Genomic DNA, 23,766 nt, shown 5'->3' on the forward strand with positions numbered 1-23,766 from the left:
AGTTATCTGAGCAAAAACATAGACCAGCTCCCCAATATTTAGATAACAATCTGAAGCAGCTTTGCAGCCCCATGTCAGAAGTGCTCGAGGTATAAAGAGTGATGGATGTAGGAGTTCATTCCGGGATTACGCTCATCCATTTACGTAACCTGAGGCCCAAATGCAGCCAGGATTTGAACCTGGCTTTAGAGTTTGGACTCACATAATGAGTAAATTACAGGTTCCGGAATGAAAGGCTTACCTCCAGCATTTACTGTTAGGTGACCTTGAGCAGGTCATTTTACCTCAAAAGGCTCATCTGTTAAACAGGGAAATAGTATTTAGCTCAAAGAGGTGTTGCGGAGGACGAAGTAAAATAAGGCATGTGAAGCATTTGGCCCAGTACTGACTTGATTCAAGTACTCAATAAACCTTAGCTCCCGATGCTGGTATTGTTATTCAGGGCTATTATTTCGTCTTTCTGCCTGGGAGGTTCAGGGAAGAGTGCCCTCTGGAGTTGTGCAGTGGCCAGCTTTCTCTCTCTGGTCCTACAGAGACCACTGCCGGCTGCCAGAGAGAAAGATGTTGTCCCTGCTCATGACCGAAAGGTCCCACCAAGCATCGTCCCCCCATGACCTACATCTGGATTTACACTCTGTGCTTGGCACCCTTTCCTAGCACATCCCCTCTGCCTCAGTGGAGGGACCAGAAATAAAAGAGCCCCAAATCTAGAAGGCAAGTCCTTCTTGGTCTCCATTTCACTTATCTAGACCTGAGAAGAGTTTAGCTCTAGGACTATGCCAGGCACTCCGTGGATGGGCGTCTTGTCCCTGTTCACAGAATCACAAGACTTTTGAAAGTGCAAAGGCTGGGTCTTACGAGCTCTTGAAACTTAGCTCCTCATTTTTCAGTTGAGGAGAGAGAGGCCCTAAGAGTAAGTGGGTTGCCCAGACTCACACCAGAAGCTTGCATCAGAGCCAGGATTAGACGCCTAATTCCCATCCATGCTGCCTACCTGCCTCTCCTATCGCTGATTCAGGTAGAACCTCATCACCCTGCCAGGGACTTTGATCCCAGCGAGGGTCAGGGGACTGGGGCTGCCCAGAGCCCCCAGCTGGGGCGCACTGGAGACGCCCGGCTCTGCCCCCTCTCTCCTTGCTCACTCTGGCTCACACACCCTCGTTGTCTGCTCTTTCTGCCCCACGGACAGCTTTTCCTCCAGAGGAAACAATACCCTGAAATCCCCTCAGAGCCACAGGGGCCTGGAGTAGGAGTGGGGGTGGGTTAGGAGAGTAGGGAAAGCAAACTCAGTGACTCCAGGGCTTCAGAGGACTGAAATACACCTGGGCCTGGTGGCTTTGTTTCCCCAAAACCCTGAGCTGCTCAGTGAAGGAAGTCACCCTTTTCTGCTCTGCCTTTCTGTCCCTTTAGACCATCAGTCAGGGCTGGGAAGGCCTTCCTTTTGAATTGCTCTCACCTACACTTCAAAGTAGATATGTTTCTGTGGGTTAAGCTTTCACAACCTTTGTAACCCTCCTTTAAAATGAGTCCTCTAAGGAGTAATGGGTCCTCAGACACACTTTGGTATGTTAGTTAATCAAACTGATTCTTTCTCCAGCAAGAAGAAGGCAAAACAGCAGGAGTCTTGCTTCCTGCCTTCCTCCAGTGCCAAGATCATCGTGTCTGGGATTACTTGTTATGCCCACTGAGGGCCCGTGTGTCTGGGTGCAGAGGTGGCTGAGTAGGGCAGAGAAAAGGGAGGTGAGGGGTTTCTGAGGACAAGCTTCCCCTCTGAGCACGTTTGCTCGCCTCCCACCTGGCAAGCTGGTGGACGACATCCGGCATCTAGACATGCCCAGCGTCTGGACAGTGGTGGCCAGAAAGGGGGAAGACACCTTCTTTCTGCGAGCTGGCTTTTCTCCTTAAACTTACCCAACACTCTCTTCTGTGCGGTCAGTGAATCTCAATGAGCTATTTCCTCCTGCTTCAGTGACATTCTACAAATCCCCTTTTCTGATCAAGTTTGAGTTAATTAAATGTGGAGAGTTTATGCTGCATTGTGTTACAGGGCATTTTGTGATATAAAGTGTCTGAGATAAAGAAACCTTTGAAATCATCATCTGAGCTTCAGAAAGGATGTCACAACCACCCTGACACCCAATCTTACTTTCCTAGAGTGCTGTTATGTGTGTAGCTTGGCAGAGTTGCATATTTATTATTCTTCTTTTCATCTTTACACAATGGTCTTTTGACAATAATTGCATAACCTTCTTGGGCTTCTTATTCCTGGCTTGACAGCCAAATCTATGGCACTTTATTGATGTTTCCTAATTTTTAATCATTTTGAGGTTTGTGTGATCTGAGACTTGAGGAAATTTGATACTAATAACACCTTGCATTCCACTATTAAAAATGCCATCTCCGAGGTCACATGTGACCGACCACCTAGTCCCCAAACTCGAAGTACCTTCCCATCCTCTGTCAGTTGATGGTTGAAAAGGACAAAAGAACCAAAGTAAACCAGCTGAAGCAAACACTGGAGAGTCTGAAAGAGGGGACATCAGGCATGGCTGGTTCCAGGAGCACCAACGGTGTCATGAGAACCCAGTTCCTCTCCATCTCTCCTTCCTGTTCTCTGTGTTGGCTCTGTTCACAGGACTATTCCCTTGTTGTCTTTTACTCCCTCCAGGATTCAAGTCCAGCAGCAAAGAGAAAGCCCCTCATCTGCTCAACCTAACACAAGTTAGGATCAGCTCTCACTGAGCACAGTTAGTCTTCTTGGGACCCGTGTCATCCCCGAACGCATCACCGTGGCCGTGAGGACTTCCTGCTGTGATTGGAAGTGCTTAGAGAAGCAGATCAGTCCCAGAGCCGGAGGTCCCATCAGTTCCACCCAGGCGAGTGTTCTGAGAATGCACGGGGAGGATTTCCTGCTAAAGAAACTCCAGTGACTGTTGGCAGAACGAGGAAGAGAATAGACGATGCAGCAGCATGCGTCCACCACGCTCCCCACGCTTCCTGCGGCATTCGATCTCGGTGCTCTTGAAATCCCGCATTGCCGTCTTCCCCCACGCAGGGCTCCCCGAGCTCCCTTCTCTCTCACGGCTCCTCCTCTGCCTTCTCTTCATCCTTCTCACCTGGGAGGAAGGGGGTGGTCCACAGCTGTCCAACCCTATCCCCTCAGCTTGACCACGTGGAGGTCACACTCAACTTGCCATCACCTTCTTGGCGCCTTTATCCAGCTGTTCCCTCACCCAGAGCATCGTCCCTCTTCCCACCCCTCCTCTCTCCATGTCCACGTCCTCTGCGTCCTGCTTCAGATACCTCTTTGTGAATCTTCCATAGCTAATTTCCTTCAAGGCAGAAATAAACTCCCCCTTTCCTCTCAACTCGTATCTTTAGCCTCTCTCGAAGGTAGAATTTTCTGGTTTCTTTATTGTTATCCATTGAAATATGTATGTGTGTCACTGTTGGCTCTTAGCTCCTTGACGACGAGAATGTCATTTATCTTTGTTCCTCACATAGTTAAGAATATTTAAAAGGAAATCCAGATCAAGTGGTTCTTCGGGGCGTGGGTATTTTCATTGCTGCTGGTGGTGTCTGTCTGTCTCCCTCCCTTCCTCTCTCTCTCTGCCTGTCTCTCTGCGTTTTGGTACAGACACACTCTTCATAAAGGGAAGAAATGAGGTGGATTTCTTTCCCCAAAGTGCCTTTTCTTAGAAAGGAAAACAAACGTCCCTCGTCTTTAAAAGTGCCTCCAAGATTTTTCCCTTCCAATGACTGGAAGGGAAAAAATCTCGGTGTACATCCAGGGTCTGGACGTACACCTGGATTCAGGTCGGTGGAACTTTCAGGTCAGAACCCCGCTGACCTCTGCGCCCGCCCCAGCCTTTCGCGCAGGCCCAGCCCCCCGGGGGTGGAGCCGCTCCTCCCCCACCCCCTCGCAGCGGGTCCTTGATAAACCTGGAGCCGGGCCAGCGCGCCCGCCCCGTGCCGCCGGAAGGAGGGCGGCTCCGCAGCGTGTGCGCCCCTCGCCATGGCGGCGCCGTCGCGGTTCCTGATACGCGGTGGGCGCGTGGTCAACGACGACTCCTCGCAGGTGGCCGACGTGCTGGTGGAGGACGGCGTGGTGCGGGCGCTGGGGCGCGACCTGCTGCCGCCCGGGGACGCGCCGGCCGGGCTGCGGGTCCTAGACGCCGCCGGCAAGCTGGTCTTGCCCGGCGGCATCGACACGCACACGCAGTTCCCCTTCATGGGCTCGCGGTCCGTGGACGACTTCTACCAGCGCACCAAGGTACTCGCCTCGCCGCGCCCTGCACCGCGGTACGCCCGCCGAGCCCTCAGCCGCCTCTGAGGCTGCCCCCCGGGGTCTGGCCGGGCCGGCTCGCGCCGGCGTTGCACGGGGGCCTGAGGGGGCGGGAGCGAGGCGCGGGGGCCTGAGGGGGCGGGAGCGAGCCTCGGGAGCCTGAGGGGGCCGGAGCGAGCCTCGGGGGCCTGAGGGGGCGGGAGCGAGGCGCGGGGGCCTGAGGGGGCGGGAGCGAGCCTCGGGGGCCTGAGAGGGCGGGAGCGAGGCGCGCGGGCCTGAGGGGGCGGGAGCGAGGCGCGGGGGCCTGAGGGGGCGGGAGCGAGCCTCGGGGGCCTGAGGGGGCGGGAGCGAGGCGCGGGGGCCTGAGGGGGCGGGAGCGAGGCGCGGGGGCCTGAGGGGGCGGGAGCGAGGGGCGGGGGCCTGAGGGGGCGGGAGCGAGCCTCGGGGGTCTGAGGGGGCGGGAGCGAGGCGCGGGGGCCTGAGGGGGCGGGAGCGAGACGCGGAGCCCCGAGCGGGGTCAAGGCGCCCACGCTGAGCTTCCTTCTTCTAGGTGGCCCTCCTCGGTGGCATCAGCCCGGCTTTGGCCAAGCCGGGCGCCCCCTACTCACTTTGGGTATTTGTCTAAGTGCATTGCTGATGGCAGGGCATTCCATTGACACCCCCGTTTGCCAAGTGGGGACCTGCTGCTATGGCTGACCATCAGTCACCAGATCCACTAGCGTTTATTCCCCCTCATTATTTCCCTTTCTCTGATCAGGGTTCCAGATGAAGCAGCCAAGAAGAGGGGTTAGAATGTTGCCAGGGCAGGACATTCCTTCTCATTCTCAAGTTTATCTGTGCATGCCCCAAGACCCTGGGAGGTGGTTCTTAGTTTTCTATCTGTTCTTGGCCATTCTGGGATTCCAGTGTGGAGAGATTTACGGTTCCATACTTAGAAGGCAGGTTTTTGTAGCATATATATATATAGTCTGTTCTCACCATTTGACAGAACTTACTCACCAGTTGATTCTGTAGGCGTTTCTGTACTTAAAGGTTGTCAAAACATTAATAAGACCCAGGACTTCAGATGTAAAAGGTTTTATGGATAATCCTCCTCCTCTTGAAATATTTATAATAATCCAGGACATACCTTCTGGTCAATCATATCATCTAGATAAATACTATTTTTAGTTTTTATTACTTATTCAGTACCTATGGAGTATTACATAATGCAGTGTAGTCCAATTTATATATGAAATACAAATTTAAATAACAGAATTTGGTGTATAGTGCACCTTTATTTCTTTTAAACATAGACATATTTTAAGAGGTGAACTTTATCAACTTTACATGGACATATCTTTTTGGAAGTGGAGTATTAAGTTTGAATAGAATAAAGGTTTACAAATGGATATTGGCTAATATATGCATTTATATATATATATATATGTTATAAAAATAATTTTGTTTTGTTCTCTAAAACATCACATACATGTTTTCACCTTGGGAATCATTCCTATGTAAGTCAGTGCCTTAAAATATATATGCTAATAAACAATATTCAATGTGCTACAAAATAATTTAGTTAAATTTTTAAATGAACTTACCTTCTAGTTACCTCATTTCAATATTTATAGATTATAGGAATGAAGTACAGGAAACTGAATTTTACCTTATAGGGAACTTGCATTCAGGAGCACCATCAATTTTAGCCTGCAATGATTGTGCAAATATGTCTAAGAAAAGAAGCATGCACTTAGATGCAGAAATTCTTCCATCTTACAGCTTACAGTGTTTAAGAAGTTGATCTATATGCATATATAATAAGAAAGCTTTTAAAAATATGCCTTTGAAATTCAGTTGTTTATACAAATATTTTTAGGACAATAAGTTTGAAGAATATGACAAGAATTTAGAGCACCAAAGTGTTTTTTTTTTTTTAATTGCCAGGTGGTTAAACATCTTTGTCATAAAGCTACAGTAAAGGCACTCATGTGAAATGTACATGTGTGAGGTGTAAGAAGGGATCTCCTCTCTTGGTTACACTATTGCCAATAGCTATTTCAGTCTCGTGAATTCAAACATAATTGGTGGATGCTCCAAGCTTAGAGTCCAAAATCATCCACGTGTTTTTTTTTTTTTTTTTTTATATAATGAATGTATTTAATGGAACTTCATTTACAGTTTTTTTTTTTTTAACGCATTGTTTACTTTATTTATTTATTTATTTTTGGCTGTGTTGGGTCTTCGTTTCTGTGCGAGGGCTTACTCTAGTTGCTGCGAGCGGGGGCCCCTCTTCATCGCGGTGCGCGGGCCTCTCATTATCGTGGCCTCTCTTGTTGCGGAGCACAGGCTCCAGACGCGCAGGCTCAGTAATTGTGGCTCACAGGCCTAGTTGCTCCGCGGCATGTGGGATCTTCCCAGACCAGGGCTCGAACCCGTGTCCCCTGCATTAGCAGGCAGAGTGTCAACCACTGTGCCACCAGGGAAACCCCCGAGTTCTTCAGCTTTTTTATAAGATAGCCTCAATTTAAAATAATTACACTAATTAGTTTCACTCAGTAAGAGAATGAGATTCTGTGCAATCAGTTTGTCAGACATATATCACAAAATAAAACAACCGAATAAAATAATTGAGCATCCCTTCTCCAAACCGTCTTCCTCTCTGTTGCGCTCATGTTCCCTCTTTCTAACACCTAATTTCTATTCGTGGCAAGCCCTCCACCTCGGGTGACGCTTACTGCGTGAGTCCCCATAAACCAGACGTCCATCTTTTCTTTCTTTCTTTCGATTACTTCCGATGATAAAGCCACTCCTCTGTTATTGAGGTGGTGGCAACAATGGAAATTTGTAGTGCGCTCCATCTTTTGTATGCCCTTCATTGAAGGCTGCTGAGTTGGTAGCTTCACGAAGGAGGATGCACTCTTCGGCATTTGTATGTGTGTGTTTGGGGAAGAGGGTTTTGTAATCGTTTTCATTCAAAAATAAATGCTGACAGCTTCACTCCAAATTAATAGTGTATACTTTTCCATGTCATCAATATTGACATTTGGAAATCTTATTCATTAGTCTGTGATCTGGAAGGAAACTATTTTAATGGCTCTTGGCCCTTGCATCTGTGATTCTCTTGTCATTGAAATCTGTAAAACATTGATATTAACTCTGAAATTGTATACTTTTAAACATTATTGACTTCCTGGGAAGAAGTCATATGTTAGAACCTTACAGCATACACTTCAGCTATAGAAAAACTATTAAGTGCTGTTTATTTAATTTAATAACACAGATCTAGGCCATTTAATTTTTTAGCCAGATTTATTAAGATATAATTCACATATGATTATAACTCATCCATTTAGAGTGTAAAATTCAGTCGTGTTTAGTATATTCACAGATATGTGCAGTGATCACGACGGTTAATTTTAAAACAGTTTTGTCACCTCAAGAAGAAATCCCATACCTATCACCCTACTATCCCCACAAGCCTCCTAGCCCTAAGCAATCACTTACTGCATTTTTGTTAAATCTCTAAAACCTTCATGAATCAGCACTTTGCTACAAATCTACAACTCTCTCTGCCACTATTTCTTTAATTAGAAACTTTTTTTTGAGCAGTGTTAGGTTTACAGAAATATTAAGCAGATATAGAGATTCCATTTATTCTATTCTGCCAACGCCCCATTCCCTTTTCCCCAATTATTAACATCTTGCATTAGTGGTACATTTTTACAATTGATGAACCAATACTGATATATTGTTGTTAATTAAGTTTTACATTAGAGTTCACTATTTGTGTTGTACGTTCTATAGGTTTGGATAAATGTATAATGACATGTATTGACCATTACAATCTCATACATAATAGTTTCACTGCCCTAAAAATTCTTGTAATCTACCTGTTCATCATTCCTCTCTTGTCCCTAATTCCTGGCAACCCCTAATCTTTTTAGTGTCTCCATAATTTTGCCTTTTCCAGAGTGTTGTAGAGTTGGAAGATTTTCTTCCATGTTATCTTCCAGAAGTTTTATAGCTTTGTGTTTTATATTTAGGTCTGTGCTCTATTTTCACTTAATGTTCGTGAAAGGTGTAAGGTTTGTTTCTAAATTCACTTTTTTTTTTTTTTTTGCATGTGGATGTCTAGTTATTCCAACATTGTTTGTTAAAAAGACTATCTTTGTTCATCATATTGCCTCTGTTCCTTTGTCAAAATCAGTTGACTGTATATGTCTTTGTCTATTTCTGGGCTTTCTATTCAGTTCCATTGATCTATTTGTCTATTCTTTTGCCCATACCACACTGTCTTGATTACTGTTAACTTTATAGTAAGTCTTGATTTTGGGTAATGTTAATCCTCCAACTTCGTTCTCTCCCTTCAATACTGTGTCAGCCATTCTGGGTTTTTACAAACTTTAGAATCAGTTGGTCAATATCCACAAGATCACTTGGGATTTTAATTGGGATTAATTAAATCTGTAGATCAAGTTGGGAAGAACTGACGTCTTAACAATTTTGATCATCCTATACATGAACATGTAGTATCTCTCCATTTATTTAAATTATTTGATTGCTTTCATCACAGGTTTGTAGTATTTCCTCATATAGATATTACACATATTTTCTTCGACTTATACCTAAGTATTTCATTTTTGGGTGTTAATGTAAATGATATTGTGTTTTTAATTTCAAAACCCAGTTGTACATTGCTGGTGTACAGGGAAGCAATTAATTTGTATATGTGAAAAATGTATCCTGCAACCTTGCTATAATTGCTTATTAGTTCTCAAAGTTTTTTGTTGATTCTGTGAGATTTCCTACATAGATGATCATGTCATCTACAAAAACAGTTTTGTTTCTTCCTTTCCAATTTATATACTTTTAATTTCCTTTTTTTGTCTAATTATATTAGCTGTGAATTCTAGGACAATGTTGAAAAATGTGTTAAGAGGCGATATCCTTGCCTTGTTCTTTTTTATTTATTTATTTATTTATTTTTGGCTGTGTTGGGTCTTCGTTTCTGTGCGAGGGCTTTCTCCAGTTGCGGCAAGCGGGGGCCACTCTTCATCGCGGTGCGTGGGCCCCTCGCTATCGTTGCCTCTCTTGTTGTGGAGCACAGGCTCCAGGCGCGCAGGCTCAGTAGTTGTGGCTCACGGGCCTGGCTGCTCCGCGGCATGTGGGATCTTCCCAGACCAGGGCTCGAGCCCGTGTCCCCTGCATTAGCAGGCAGATTCTCAACCACTGCGCCACCAGGGAAGCCCCCTTGCCTTGTTCTTAATCTTAGTGAGAAAGCATCTAGTTTCTCACTAATAAATATTATATTAGCTGTAGGTGTTTTGTAAATTCTCATTCTTAAGTTGCAATAGTTCCCTTCTATTTCTAGTTTACTGAACGTTTTTGTCATGAATGAATGCTGGATTTGTCAAATGCTTTTTCTGTATCTATTAATAGGACCATATAGTTTTTCTTCTTTAACCTGTTTATATGATGAATTACACTAGTTGGTTTTCTTATGTTGAACCAGCCTTGTATACCTGGAATAAATCCCACTTGCCCATGGTGTATAATTCTGTTCGTACATAGTTGGATTTGATTGACTAATATTTTGTTCAGGATTTTTGCAACTATATTCATTTGTCTGAATTTTTCCCTTTTTTTTGTAATGCTTTGTATGCTTTTGGTGTTAGGAGAATGCTGGTTTCATAGAATGAGTTAGAAAGTATTCATTCTAGTTCCATTTTTAGAGAATAAGCATACATTTTCCCTAAAATATTTGTTAAAATTCACCAGTGAACCAATCTGGCCCTAGTGCTTTCTTTTTGGCAGGTTATTAATTATAGTTTCAAATCCTTTAATAGATACAGGCCTATTGAGATTGTCTGTTTCTCCGTGTGTCATTTTGGTGCTGGAACAACTGGACAGCTACATGCAAAAAAAAAAAAAAAGAATCTAGACAAAGACCTTACACTTTTCATACACATTAAATGGATCATAGAACTCAATATAAAATGCAACAGGACTTCATTAAAATAAAATAATAATAAAATAAAATGTAATGCCCCCGGTAAGCCTTTTTAGATTCTTAAATCATGTGTTTCTCCCTAATTATGCCTTAATTTCACCAGGTTTATACCTCTGCAATATTTATAAAAGAAATCTTGCATGTTATATGTACATGCCTATCAACTCCATTGGACTGTGACCTCGTTGAGGGCTGGTAGGATGTGTCATTCATCTTTGGTGCCAGTTCAACATTTGTTCTGGTACAAAATAGTAAGTAGAATATATCCTTTGAATTGAACAATGCAGAGTTTTTGTTAATTTAAAATTCAGTTTCACAGGCCTACAATTACTAAATGGTATAAGGACACAAAACTCTATAACTAAAACATTCACGAGTCCATTTATGAAATCAGTGTCCGCTCAGCTCTCCTTTGCTCATCATAGTGGAATTGATCCCCACCCACCAGGTCAGGTGTTTGATTAGTTCTTTTTGATAGGGGAATGGTGCCAATAACCACTAATCAAAACAATTGCAATGAAGTTGATTGCAAGGGAAATAGTCCCATCAAAGGAGTATGATTAGACTTGGTAAAAGAGGGGCAAAGAGAAGGGAGAAGGAAAAGCAGAAGTGTACAAGCAATCTCCCCAAGTAAGGGGGAAGACCAAAAAGAAGGAAGAGTGGGGCAGTGGTGGAGGTTCTCCCCAGGGTTCTCTCCAGGCAGACAGCGGGAACAAGCAGGGCAGGGAGGTGGTGGTGCGTAAGGACACCTCAGTGTTGTAGGTGTACGGACACCTACAGTATGGAGCTGCAGGCTTAAACTTTCCAGAATAAATCTCAGCTTTGGATAGGAGCCTGTTATCAGACCCACCCTCAAATCACTAGGCACCAACTATCCTATGGAAAAGGGCAGAGTCCAAAATTTTGATTAAAAATAATATATGAGCTTAAAACAAATATAAGCCTACATATTTTTAACAGAGAAACTTAACATATCTACTAGATATTGGGAAATCTGAGCTCTTATGAACCCAAATAAAAGCAGGGGAAAGATAGCAGAGATACTGTTTGAAAGTGACCGGTTTTTTGGTGTGTATGTCCATGCAGGTAGCCCTTACTTTGTGTGCCCATGGTTTGTTGACTGGTGCACATTGTGCTACTCACAATTGCTCCGTGTCAAAGTATCATTTTCATAAATTAAACTCATGACTCTCATGCAAATGTAAAATGAGTATATGGCACAGATTTAATGAACCCATTAATAAGAGAACTGGCATGATGGTAGTGCTGATTCAAAAGAACTAAATGGGGTGGAAGCTTTTATAGTAGCTGGAAGAATTCTTAAATAGGATTACTGATTTTAGATAAAAAATAGCTAATGTTCTGTAGGGAAAATCAGCTAACATTCTGAATTTTGGAAATTGTATTTTCCATCAGAAAGGAATCATTTGCATCCCTACTGAACAGACGTTATTTGTATTGCTATCTGACAGAAATCAAGGTACCAATTAACATCAACCCCTTCAGAATTACACCATACCTTTACCAATAGTGAATAACAAGTTAAACAAAGATGCAAAGGTACATGCCTAGAGATTCAGATAATCCGCAGGCAGGCCTGATAATCAAACCCTAGCATAACTAAGAAAGAACAGGCAAAAGTCCCTTTAGTTTTTTTCAGGCTTTTGGATCCTTTTCCTTAGCACCATTTTACAAAGGTTTTTCTCTTCCGTATCTTACTGATGTCAAGGAGACTAGAATTACTGGGAAGGGTATTCTCAGATATATTATCAAGTTATCCCATTGTAAAAAATACCAAAAACCAAAAAACTAATCTCGAAGCTATCCACATGATTAAAGAAAAACTATACAATTTTGAGTGAGAGCAGAAACTGCTCTTAGAAAGCATAGTATTAGTGAGTTCTTACAGGCTCCCAGGTAGCTATATCATCAGAGAGAAGGAAGCACCAGAAGAGGTATTTTACCCATGTTTGGTCAATACGAGGGAGTGCAGAATTGCTTTTGACACAGTCTAGAGGCTGACATTGATACCATGCCAGAGACCCGTAAGCATGTTGTGCTTTCTCAAAGGTCTTCTCTGTGAGCTGAGCTGCCTTCGAACTTAGAACATGAATTGTATGGTTTTACCCTGAACAAGATTCTGGAAATAGTTTATAAAATAATATCTGCATATAGGCCGCACCTTGGAGAGAGCTCATTACATTCCTGGGCACTGCAGTGCTACCAGATATCATGAGAAATAGAGGCAGGACAAGAATGCCAAGGGAGGGTTGCTCAGCATAGATGACTGATGTGACCATTGTGATGATTTGACCAACTCCAAAGTTCATTCCCATGTCACCACTAAAACATTTTTTCCCCTTCATTGCTAATGTCTGAGAGGAAATTTCTTTCCTCTACCCTCTTAGGTTTATTCGTAGGGGCCTGCAAAGTAAACTGACAAACGACAGAATAATGGAAGAAAAAACATCAATTATTTTAATGAATATTTTCTGTGTGAAAGAGTCCAACAGGAAGGAAGTGAAACTCAAAGAAGTAGTTAGACTTGGGAGCTTATATTCCATTTTTAAGAAAGGAAAGGGGGTTTGGAGGAAAGTGAGTAGGAAATGAATGGGGAAACTGATGGGAGATAAGCGGTATTTTCATAAGGTTTGTTTATGTAGACTCACCTCAGTGCCCATTCTCCACCTTTGGTGACAAGAGTCACTCTCTTCTTCCTGGTTCGGGAGAGGGGGCCCCGGTCTCAGGGAAAATTCATGCCCTGCTTTTAGGGAGAAAAGGGGAGGGAAGATTTCTTCCTGCATCTGCTGATTTTCAATTGCTTTCAGCTCAAAACCATATTTATGCCAAAGTGGCATTTTTTGAGGTGGCATTTTTTTTTTAAATTTATTTATTTTTGGCTGTGTTGGGTCTTCGTTTCTGTGCGAGGGCTTTCTCCAGTTGCGGCAAGTGGGGGCCACTCTTCATCGCGGTGCGCAGGCCTCTTATTATCGTGGCCTCTCTTGTTGCGGAGCACAGGCTCCAGATGCGCAGGCTCAGTAGTTGTGACTCACGGGCCCAGTTGCTCCGCGGCATGTGGGATCTTCCCAGACCAGGGCTCGAACCCATGTTCCCTGCATTGGCAGGCAGATTCTCAACCACTGCACCACCAGGGAAGCCTTCCCCAAAGATTTTTATTGTTCCTTTATAAACTTGCCCTCCCACCCCTCTTTGCTCTTCCCATCAACTGACCATTAGACATGATGCCATTAGACATCAGGTTAATTTGCATAGAGAATTTTATATAAATAGAGTCGTACAGTATATATTGTCTTTTACCTGGTTTCTTCCACTGCATAATTATCATGTAATTAATCCACATTCTTGCACTTATCTATAATGTATTTATTTTTATTATCCACTATTCTACTATATGGATTTACCACAGTTTGTTTATCCTTTCCCTTACTGATAAATATTTGTGTTGTTTCCAGGTTAGGCATTATAAATAAAACATTTGCTGTCATTAATCTTTTTAATTTTAGCCATCTAATAGGTGTGTAGAAGAATACCATTGTGACTTTTGTTTGCATTTCCCTAATGACTATCCTATAGAATAGCTTTTTATGTGCTAAATTGTGTTACATATATCTTTGGTAAAGTGTCTATTCAAAATTTTTGGCCACTTTTTCAAAAGGTGGGTTTTTAAATTTGTATTATTATTTTAAAAAATTAAAGTATAATGACACACAACATTATATTAGTCTCAGGTGTACACCTAATGATTCAAAATTTGTATATATTGCAAAATGATCATTGCAATAATTCTAGTTAACACCCGTCACCATACATAGTTACAAAATTGTTTTTTCTTGTATTGACAACTTTTAAGATTTACACTCTTAGCAACTTTCAAATATGCTATACAGTATTAACTATAGTCTCAGTGCTGTAGTTTACATTCTAATGACTTATTTATTTTATAACTGCAAGTTTGTACCTTTTGATCCCCTTTACCTATTTCATGCATACCACCATCCCCCACCTCTGGCAACCACGAATTTGTTCTCTAAATCTATAACATTGTTTTGTTTATTTGTTTGTTTCTGTTTTCCTTAGATTCCACATATAGGTAAGATCATATGGTATTTGTCTTTCTCTATCCGACATATTTTTCTTAACATAATGCCCTCAAGGTCCATCCATGTTATCTCAAATGTCAAGATTTCTTTCTTTTTTTATGACTGAATAATATTTCATTGTGTATATATACTTTTTTTATATACATTCATTCATCAGTGGACACTTTGTTTCCATATCTTGGCTATAGTAAATAATGCTGCAATGAACATGGGGGTGCATATATCTTTTCGAGTTATTGTTTTTATTTTCTTTGTCTAAAAACCCAGAAGTGGAATTGCTGGATCCCATGAGAGTTCCAGTTTTAATTTTTTGAGTAACCTCATACTGCTTTTCACAATGGCTATACCAATTTACTTTCCCACCAAGAGTGCAGAGGGTTTCCCTTTATTCCACGTTCTTGCCAATGCTTATCTCTTCTGTTTTTGGTGATAGCCATACTAACAGGTGTAAAGTGATATCTCCTTGTGGTTTTGATTCCCATTTCCTAGTAATTAGTGATATTGAGCATCTTTTATGTGCTACCTGTTGGCCATTTGAATACCTTCTTTGGAAAAATGTCTTTTCAGATTCTTTGTTCATTTTTTAATTGGATTATTTGACTTTTCTGCTATTCAGTTGCATGAGTTCCTTACAAATTTTGGATATTAACTCCTAATCAAATATGTGGTTCACAAATAGTTTTTCCCATTCCATAGGTTGCCTTTTCATTTTGTTTATTATTTCCTTTGGTGCTCAGAAGCTTTTTAATTTGATATAGACTCACTTGTTTGTTTTTTATTTTGTTGCTTGTGCTTTAGGTGTCATATCCAAAAAAATCATTGCCAAGATCCTTGTGAAGGAGGATTTTTTTTATGTTTTCATCTGGGAGTTTTATGTAAACCTGGTTTCAGGGCTTCCATTCAAGTCTTTCATCTATTTTGTGTTAATTTCTGTGTATGGCGGAAGACACTGGTCTTGTTTTATTCTTTTACGTGTAGTTGTCCAGTTTCCCCAGCACCATTTATTAAAAAGACTGTCCTTTCCCCATTGTATATTCTTGGCTCCTTTGTTACAAATTAATTTACCATATACATGTGGGTTTATTCCTGGTCTCTCTATTTTGTTCCATTAATCAATGTATCTTTTTTTTATACCAATGTATATCATAGTTTTGATTACTATAGCTTTATAATATAATTTGAAATCAAGGAGCATGATGCCTCCAGCTTTGTTCGTCTATCTCAAGACTGGTTTGGCTATTTGGGGTCTTTTGTGATTCCATACAAATTTTAGAATGTTTTGTTCATTTTGTTAATGCAGTGTGTCACATTGATTGATTTGTGGATATTGAACAATCCTTGCATCCCTAGAATAAATCCCAGTTGCTCAGGTATGTGATTCTATTAATTACTGTAGAATCTTGTTTGCTAATGTCTTGTTGAGGATTTTTGCATCTATATTTACTGTTCATCAGGGATTAAATCTTTGGGAAAGAAATAGGTGATCCAAAATGATTAGGTTATAAAACATGTTCTTATTAGATTCTTGTATTTATTTTTATTAGTCATTATATGAGCCATTTATTGATTTTATTTTTTTGGCGTCCTTTTCTGGTTTTGGTATCAGGGTAATGCTGGCCTCCTCAACTGAGTTTCAAAGTGTTTCCACTTCATTTTTTGGAAAATTTTGAAAAGGATTGGTATTAATTCTTCTTTGAATGTTTGGTAGAATTTACCAGTGAAGTCATCTGGTTCTGGACTCTTTTGTTGGGATATTTTTGATCACTAATTCAATCTCTTCTTGGTTTGTTCAAATCTTATTATTGGGTTTTAAGAGTTCTTTATATGTTCTTTATAGATACAAGTTCTTTATCAAATATGTTACTTACAAGTATTTTCTCCAGTCCATGGCTCCTATTTCGATTTTCTTCACTGTGAATGCTTTTTTCAAAGAGCAGACATTTTTATCATGATGAAGTCCAGTTGATTGATTTTTTTCTTTTATGTATTGTGATTTTAGTGTCATATCAAAGAAATATTTGCCTAACCCAAGGTCACAAAGATTTTCTCCTATGTTTTCTTGTAAAAGTTGTATAATTTTAGGTTTTACAATTAGGTCTACAATCCATTTTGAGCTAACTTTTGTATAAAGTGTGAGATATGAATGAAAATTGATTTTTTGTTTACACAAGGATCAAATTGCTCCAGGACTATTTGTTGCACAGACGATCTTTTCTCTACTGAGTTGCCTTTGTAGCACAAAAGCAAAACTATTATGTCATGAGTTTTGCTCAAACCCAGTCAGATTCCCATCTTGAAAATCCACCTTAAACCATTGGAGTTCAGACCCCTAATCTTGTCAATATGTTCCCACAACTCCTGCTTCTGATAACTGCTAAGATTCTGCCAAGGTGGTGTTCTCACTCGCTGATGGAGGTTTAAAAAACTTAGCGGTGCTTCATGGAGAGAGAACCAACTGACAAATTCCAACCCAATCTGATAATTTCTTTATTTTAAATTGAAATCATTATTTAAGAATGTGTTTAGATAGGAGATATTATACTTTATTAGGGTTCATTTTGTCAGGTGTGATTTCACAAGGAATTTTTTTATCATAACTTAAGACTTACTGTTGTGAAAAATATTTGACAGTAGTTTTGAAAAGCACAATTAGTCAAATTTGCACTTAAAATTATAATTCTTTTATTTTTAAATTAGAACTGTTTATCCTTTAATATTTAATAAGGGCTTCATAGGAGTGCTTCTCACTTTTATTTATTTATTCATACAAAAATTACTTTTGGGAAACATTAGTTTGTAACACTGCAACAAGAAACTACAGGAACTATAGGACTAAAAACAGTAACATTTGGTCACAGCAACTCGTGGCAAATATAATATAAACTACGGCTTAGAGACCACGATGGTATAGATTAAATCTTTGGGATAGAAATGAGTGATCCAAAATGCATTAGGTTATAAAACATATTCTTATTAGATTCTTGTATTTATTTCTGTTAGTAATTATAAATATAAGCCATTTATTGAAGTCTCATGATATTTCTAGCCGTGACCATTTTCTAGGAAGTGTTTTTATAAAATACACGTGATTTTATTCTCATATTAAAACTGTGGATACTGAGGGCTTCCCTGGTGGCGCAGTGGTTAAGAATCCGCTTGCCAATGCAGGGGACACGGGTTCGAGCCCTGGTCTGGGAAGATCTCACATGCTGCGGAGCAGCTAAGCCTGCAAGCTACAACTACTGAAGGCCCCGCCTAGATCCCGTGCTCTGCAACAAGAGAAGCCACCGCAATGAGAAGCCTGCGCACCGCAAGAAAGGGTAGCTCCCGCTTGCCGCAGCTAGAGAAAGCCCACGAGCCCAAGGCAACCAAAAATAAAACAAATAAACATAAATAAATTTTTTTAAAAATGTGGATACTGAGATTTAGAGAGCTCTGGTGAGGAGCAGAGCTCCAACGCCTTCCTTGTCACCTATCCTGTTGGGGCTCTGTACCCTCTCCTTCCCTAGGTCCACAGAGCCTCAAGTCAATTGAAACTGATTTGGTCCTCTCTCCTCAATGTCAACCTGCCTGTTTTCTTTGTTACTTCTTTGCTCTAATACACTACCCAGATCGTGGCTTGGAGGATTTGTATGCAGGGTTATTTACCATACACAATTAGGAAACCCCTCCCCGTGTGTTCTTCGGTCTCTGGCCATGGCATTGGCAGTAGTCTGGGCTCACTCTCACTTATCACTGAGCCTCTGATTGGAGTCCTGGCGGCCAAGGCACTGTCACTCATGACAGCACAGCCTTTCTCCTTTGATACTTTCATAATCTGAAAATGAAATGCACATCTTTCACTGGTAGATTAGAAATGGAATTTTCTTCTCTACTTTTCGGTGGCAGACTAGGTTTTAAAGCCTCAAGTGACTGTGTGAACTTGTATCTTGTCTCTGCCAGCTGTCTGCATCAGCAGCATGGGGTGACTTTGGTTGCCAGACCGTTCTCATGCTGTCCACCCATCAAATGGCTTCCACCCAGGGTCCCAGGAGTGTGTTGGTTTCCTGAGGAACAAAATCCTATCTTCCAGTAGAACGCTTACTTCCAGCTACTCACTGGCACATACAGAGTCATACAGAGTTTGTAAACCTAGCTTTTCTTCTTACCACTTGGAGATTAATCCTATAATGCCCTCATTCTTCCAGAACAATAGTTCTCCACCTGAGAATTAAACAATTGCTTCTTTAAGCCACATTGAGCCACATCTGGCAGGAAATGTTGTACTGAAAATTGGAAGATCTAACTGGTGGCTGGATTTGACATCGCTGAGTCTTTTGTAATATTCTCCGCTTCATTTTGCTGAGAAATGAAAGTTTGCATTAGGTGGTCTGGAGTTGTGAAACACAAATGTGGACATATGGAAAAAATTCTCAAAGCTCTTTTTAATTTTCTTGAAGTGACAATATTGCCTTATGTTTAAATCCATTGAGTAGAATAATATTACTTATTTAAAAGCCTACATATTTTCAGCTTTATAATATCAGGCATGCCTATGGAAAGAAGCCTTTCCTCAGAGAGGGGAAATAGTGAGTATTTAGAATGACAATTGTAATTTTAGCAGTTTAACTGGGACTTTTTGTTTTTTATTATTTGGTTAAAGGGCCAGATAGTAAATATTTAGGCTCTGTGGGCCTGGAACTACTGAACGCTGCCACTGCAGAGTGAAAGCAGCCCTGGACTGTACTTAATTGAATGGGTGTGGCAGTGTTTCAATGAAACATTGTTTAGACAGGAACAAAGCAGATTTGGACCTCATGCCAATTTGTTGACCCTTACCCTAGAAAAAACTCTGAGTTTCACATTCTTTTCTTATATCCCCATGACCCTCCTTTTTAAAATCATCTGCCATCTATCTATACGGTGCAGTGCAATGTTAGGTTGCCAGATTTATGTTTGTTGATTGTATGTCTCCCAAACTATATATTTATATGAAATTCAAATTTATCTGGGCATGGTGTATTTTACCTGGCAACCCTATCCCAGTGACCTTTTTCCCACATAGTCCACCTTAATTTGGAGCTTGATGTCCTTCCCTAGATCAAAATCTTCTTTGGAAAATGTCTGAAGTTCTTAAAGATCAGCTGAGGGGGAATTTAGGGCCACACTGCCTTTCCTACGATTGCCTTTGTTGCATGTTAGGAACAATAATGAAGGAAAAGGAACAAAGTTTTTGTCTCAGGCTAAATACAAGCACATCTGTACTTGTGCAAGAGAGGTTTGGTGGAGCCGTAATTTCCTTTCCATTCCCTGAACATCTGCCCTGGTCACAGGTTACCTATTGTTTCTAGGTAAGTGAATCCTGATGGAGTCAACATGGAGGACGATATTCAGAGAGGAGGGGTCTTAAAGGGATATGATACAGAAGAGAACCTACCTAGTACAGAGTAAATGCTTCAGTGCATACATGTTCATTATCATTCCCTAGTCCTTTAACATCCCAATTATTTCAATTCATTCAATATAAAATATTCAAAGAATAATTCTGCCCATATACTCTGTACTTGCTTAATAAATAAGCATCATTAAAGTTAAAATTTAGAAGAATGAGACTATACAAGTCACAAGATCAAGGTATGATTTCAGTCATTCTAAATGATGTTGGTATTTGAGTTCAAATTACATTGCACGCTGGCTCTGAAAGGGGCAGAATTATTTTCCAGAAAATGTTGGCAAAGATCTGCTAGGCTGTGAGAAGTTGGTTCTCATGTACTCTGGGCTGTGAGAGAACACTGTGTCTTTTCCCATAAACAGGAGGGAAGGTGAACGGGCTCTGGGGACTTCTGATGGGGAAGATAATGAAAGGTGCCTTCATACCTCAGCTGTTCAGCACCATTAACCTTCCCAGTAATTGAAACACACAAAAGGGGGTGGTAAGTGAGAGGCCTCCCTCTCGTCAATTACCTGGCAGGTACAATTACTTAAGCCTTCAAACAAAGGAACGACTTTAGGTTCCTTTAAACCATTCTTTACAAACAAATCAACCAAAGCTTTTTGTTTTTTAACTCTAATGGTATAATCATTTCTTTCTTTTGATTTGTGCCTGTGGATTAAAGCATACCCAGCTCAATAAGGTGGGCATTTGTTATTTAATTAATGTAACTAATAAAGTCCACCATGTAGAAAAGGTTACAGCAACAAAAAAAAGAGGTCTTAAAGGTTTACCATGGGAGACCAATTTACGATTCAAAGTGGTTTTAGACTGACAGGCAAAAAAAAGATTTCATTTTCCACATGGAAATGAAAAATACAAATGCAAAATTTTAATCTAGTTCCAGCTGAGGAATAACATCATATTGCAATGACAATACAAGGAAAATGAACCTAATCCTATCAATGTGTGTATGGACATGAAGGAAACTAGTTTTCATCAGTTATGTCAATGACATAACAATAGAGCAATGGAAGTGTGTGTGTGTGGGTGGGTTCAGGTTCATTTGCAAGTGCAGATGCTTGCAGCGGGTGGGGGTGGGGGTGGGGGTGTGGCTGCAGGTTGGGGCTCCCGCCCCGCCGGCTGCGCGGGTTCGCCGAGCCCGGAGGAGGGAGCGCTAGCTACCCCGAGCGGGAGGGAGCTTGCAGACTCCGGCTCAGAGCAGCTGTCTGGACACCTTGGGTTTTGGGGTGGGGAGCGCCGGCGACTGTGAACACGGACTCCGCCGCGGGAGCCTGTCTCAGGATGCTCTTTCTTTTGTCTGCCCAGCCCTGGAGTACATTAGCAGCAGGGAATACTTGTGAGTACAGCAAATCTTTTAAAACTTATACTGTCAACTGAGAATTCGTGTTTTTGAAAAAAACTAATTGAATTTTACAAATGGAATCACTGGTCTGCTTCTGAAAATGAGGCATTTAAAAACCATCGCAAAGTCCCCACGCTTGGATAGGATGGTTTACAATGGTTTTTCCACTTGTCAAGTCTGTAATACACAAAGCCTGTTTTGACTTGTCTGTGAGCTGAATTTTGTCTGTGTGCTGTTGTTTTGAATATTCATTGAGAAAGCTCAAGTTCTAGTAAAACCTAAAATTAGCATGAGAATATTGAGGCGGAGAGAGACCAGAGATAGAGGATAGCAGGAGATGAGGAGAGAAGAGCATGCCAATATGTCATTTCTTTCTTTTTACTATGACTACATTTTGGAGGATTTATGTCAGAAAGGAAATGGTTGGCCGACCTGGCCGGGTCCTGCATTAGCGTAGATGTTTGCAGCTGGCGCCCTGCGGAATCGGGTACCAAGAACTCGGGCGCTGCAGCGGCGGGCAGGCTCCGCAGCAGAGCCCAGGCGGCAAACCTGGTTAGTCCCCAGAATTACGAGAAGGATAGACCCCTCAGAATTAGAAGGCTTTTGCTTAAAGGGAAAACATAACCTGCCATTCAGGTTCATTTGCAAGTGCACATGCTTGTATATTGTGATGTGCTGTGTTTCTCATTTTGTTGGTTCAGTGAAGATGTATTAACCTCTCAGTTCTGGACTGGCAATGCGAGTCTGATCTAAAGATGCTAGCCAAATTGATTCAGCCGACCTCAAGGCATTTTAATCTGGAAATCGGAAAAAGTTTTCAAAGTGTTATTCAGATTGAAATCTCCATCATAGGGCTTTTCTTTCCTTGAGGGATTGGAAGAAAGCCCCCTTAGTCCTACATCCACACCCCATCCCCCTCAAGAATTTTTTTAAAATCAGGTTGTAGGGAGTAAGGCAAGCTATTATGCATTTCAAGAAAGTGCTAGTAGGCATGTTAGAAACCGACCTTGCTGCTGGGTATCCAGTTTTATCTGGGGGTGCGGTGGGCTGGGGAACTCCGCCCTTACCAGGAAGTTTGTGCTAAAGTGAAAAGCATTTTGTACAAATAGTTACCCTTCCAGCATTCATCCATATATGCCCCGAGGCTGTGATAAGTTTGTGTTGTCATCATTTAGTATCACCTCATTTAATGCCATATTATATGAGCCACTCCTGAAAACGAGCCTTAGTCTCCTTTAAGAAAATACTGCCCCGTGTTTCAGACAGAATTTTAATTTAGCTTTGGGCACAATTTCCATGAATTAATGACAATGGGGGCATTTACATGAAATCCTTAGGTCGTGCAGTAAAGCATTTATCACTTTGCTAAGAAATTAAAAATGTAGTACTAAATGATTTGCTAGTATACAAGAATTGTAGAATAATTTAACATAGTACACTGAGGTGCAATTAAAAAGTCACCAGAGGTCACTCTTACTTAAAGGAAACATGGCTTCAAAAATCCTTCCCTTAGAAGAGAAGCAGAGTGCTGTGCTGCCTTTCTTGTCTCCTTAGTTGTGATTACAGGATATTGCAAGATCAGTTATTTTGATATTTCTTTATTTTCTGTTTGTATTTTATTCCCTGAAATCCACAGAGGTATCATGTTCTTCATACTGAGCATCTTTTTTAAGAGTCACATGCTCTGAGGTGCTCCATGTCTGAATATCCAGGCAGATACCCTTTTCTGAATTGAATATATCTCTAAGCTCAGTTCGTCTGGGTCTCTGGCTGACTCTTCAAATGTCAATGCTAGTTTTCACTTTTCAGCCTCTGTTTTATTTAGATGTGTTTAGTACTCTGATGAAAAGTTCAGTAAGTTAAAAGTACCTATGTAAATATGCATGGCTAAGAACATTTTAGATACTATAGAGTCCTTGATCACCGCAAAGATGGCTACTATAGTTGTTCAAGTGTCAAGTATATATTTAAATGTCTTTGCAGACTTAAAGATTCATAGAGAGTACACAAACTGTTTGATAATTGCTTGCTAATCTCATTTGACAGTATCCTTTGTAGCAGTAGAAGTAATGGTGAATGAATCTTATTATAGTCTAGATTAGGTAATTTGACCAATTGGATTTTTCCTTAACTCTCGAATATTTGGGAGGTGTTTGTTTGTATGTGTAGATGTATATACAAGCAAGGTATTTCAAACCCATATTTGAAATTTGTTACTACATAAATCAAGGTAGAGAGTTCATTTAGTCCTGTCCCATCATTTGAGAAATTGTAAAGAGGAGTTTGCCAGCAGGATGGGATTTAGGCTACCAACAAGAAATCACGAACACCAGCATTTGCTCAAGTCTTTTGATCGCTAACCTTTTATTCCTAAGAAGTGTTTTAAGAACTCAAGTAATCTTTTCAGACAAGACTTTAAAACTAACAAAAATGAAATATTCTTAAGCCCTGATAAAATAATGAGAACTGTATGTAAATTTTTAAAAAGGTAAAGATCTTCTCCCCAAAAGGATACAGTGACATTTTTCCTCTATTTACAACTGGTTCTCAGTAGTAAATTAGTCAGACCGCGGTGGGGGTGGGGGGGTC

The 23,766-nt window shown here is 41.1% G+C and overlaps 1 protein-coding gene across 4 annotated transcripts in view; it reads left to right on the top strand.

Annotated features, from left to right (window-relative positions):
• The first annotated feature begins 3,960 nt into the window (after positions 1-3,960).
• The window catches only part of LOC130706622 (dihydropyrimidinase-like), a 48,526-nt gene continuing 28,720 nt past the window's right edge, over positions 3,961-23,766 (top strand). For 2 of the 4 annotated variants that reach the window (XM_057539317.1, XM_057539315.1), the window contains exon 1: positions 3,961-4,273. In XM_057539317.1, the coding sequence (XP_057395300.1) occupies positions 4,016-4,273 (258 nt within the window). In that variant the 5' untranslated portion in view covers positions 3,961-4,015. Of the gene's footprint in view, positions 4,274-4,835; positions 5,678-19,731; positions 20,365-23,766 lie in introns of those variants that run through there. The other 2 variants (XM_057539318.1, XM_057539316.1) reach the window with 2 other exon arrangements.

The sequence above is a fragment of the Balaenoptera acutorostrata genome, unplaced genomic scaffold (assembly GCF_949987535.1).
Source record: "Balaenoptera acutorostrata unplaced genomic scaffold, mBalAcu1.1 scaffold_339, whole genome shotgun sequence".
Taxonomy (NCBI): domain Eukaryota; kingdom Metazoa; phylum Chordata; class Mammalia; order Artiodactyla; family Balaenopteridae; genus Balaenoptera; species Balaenoptera acutorostrata.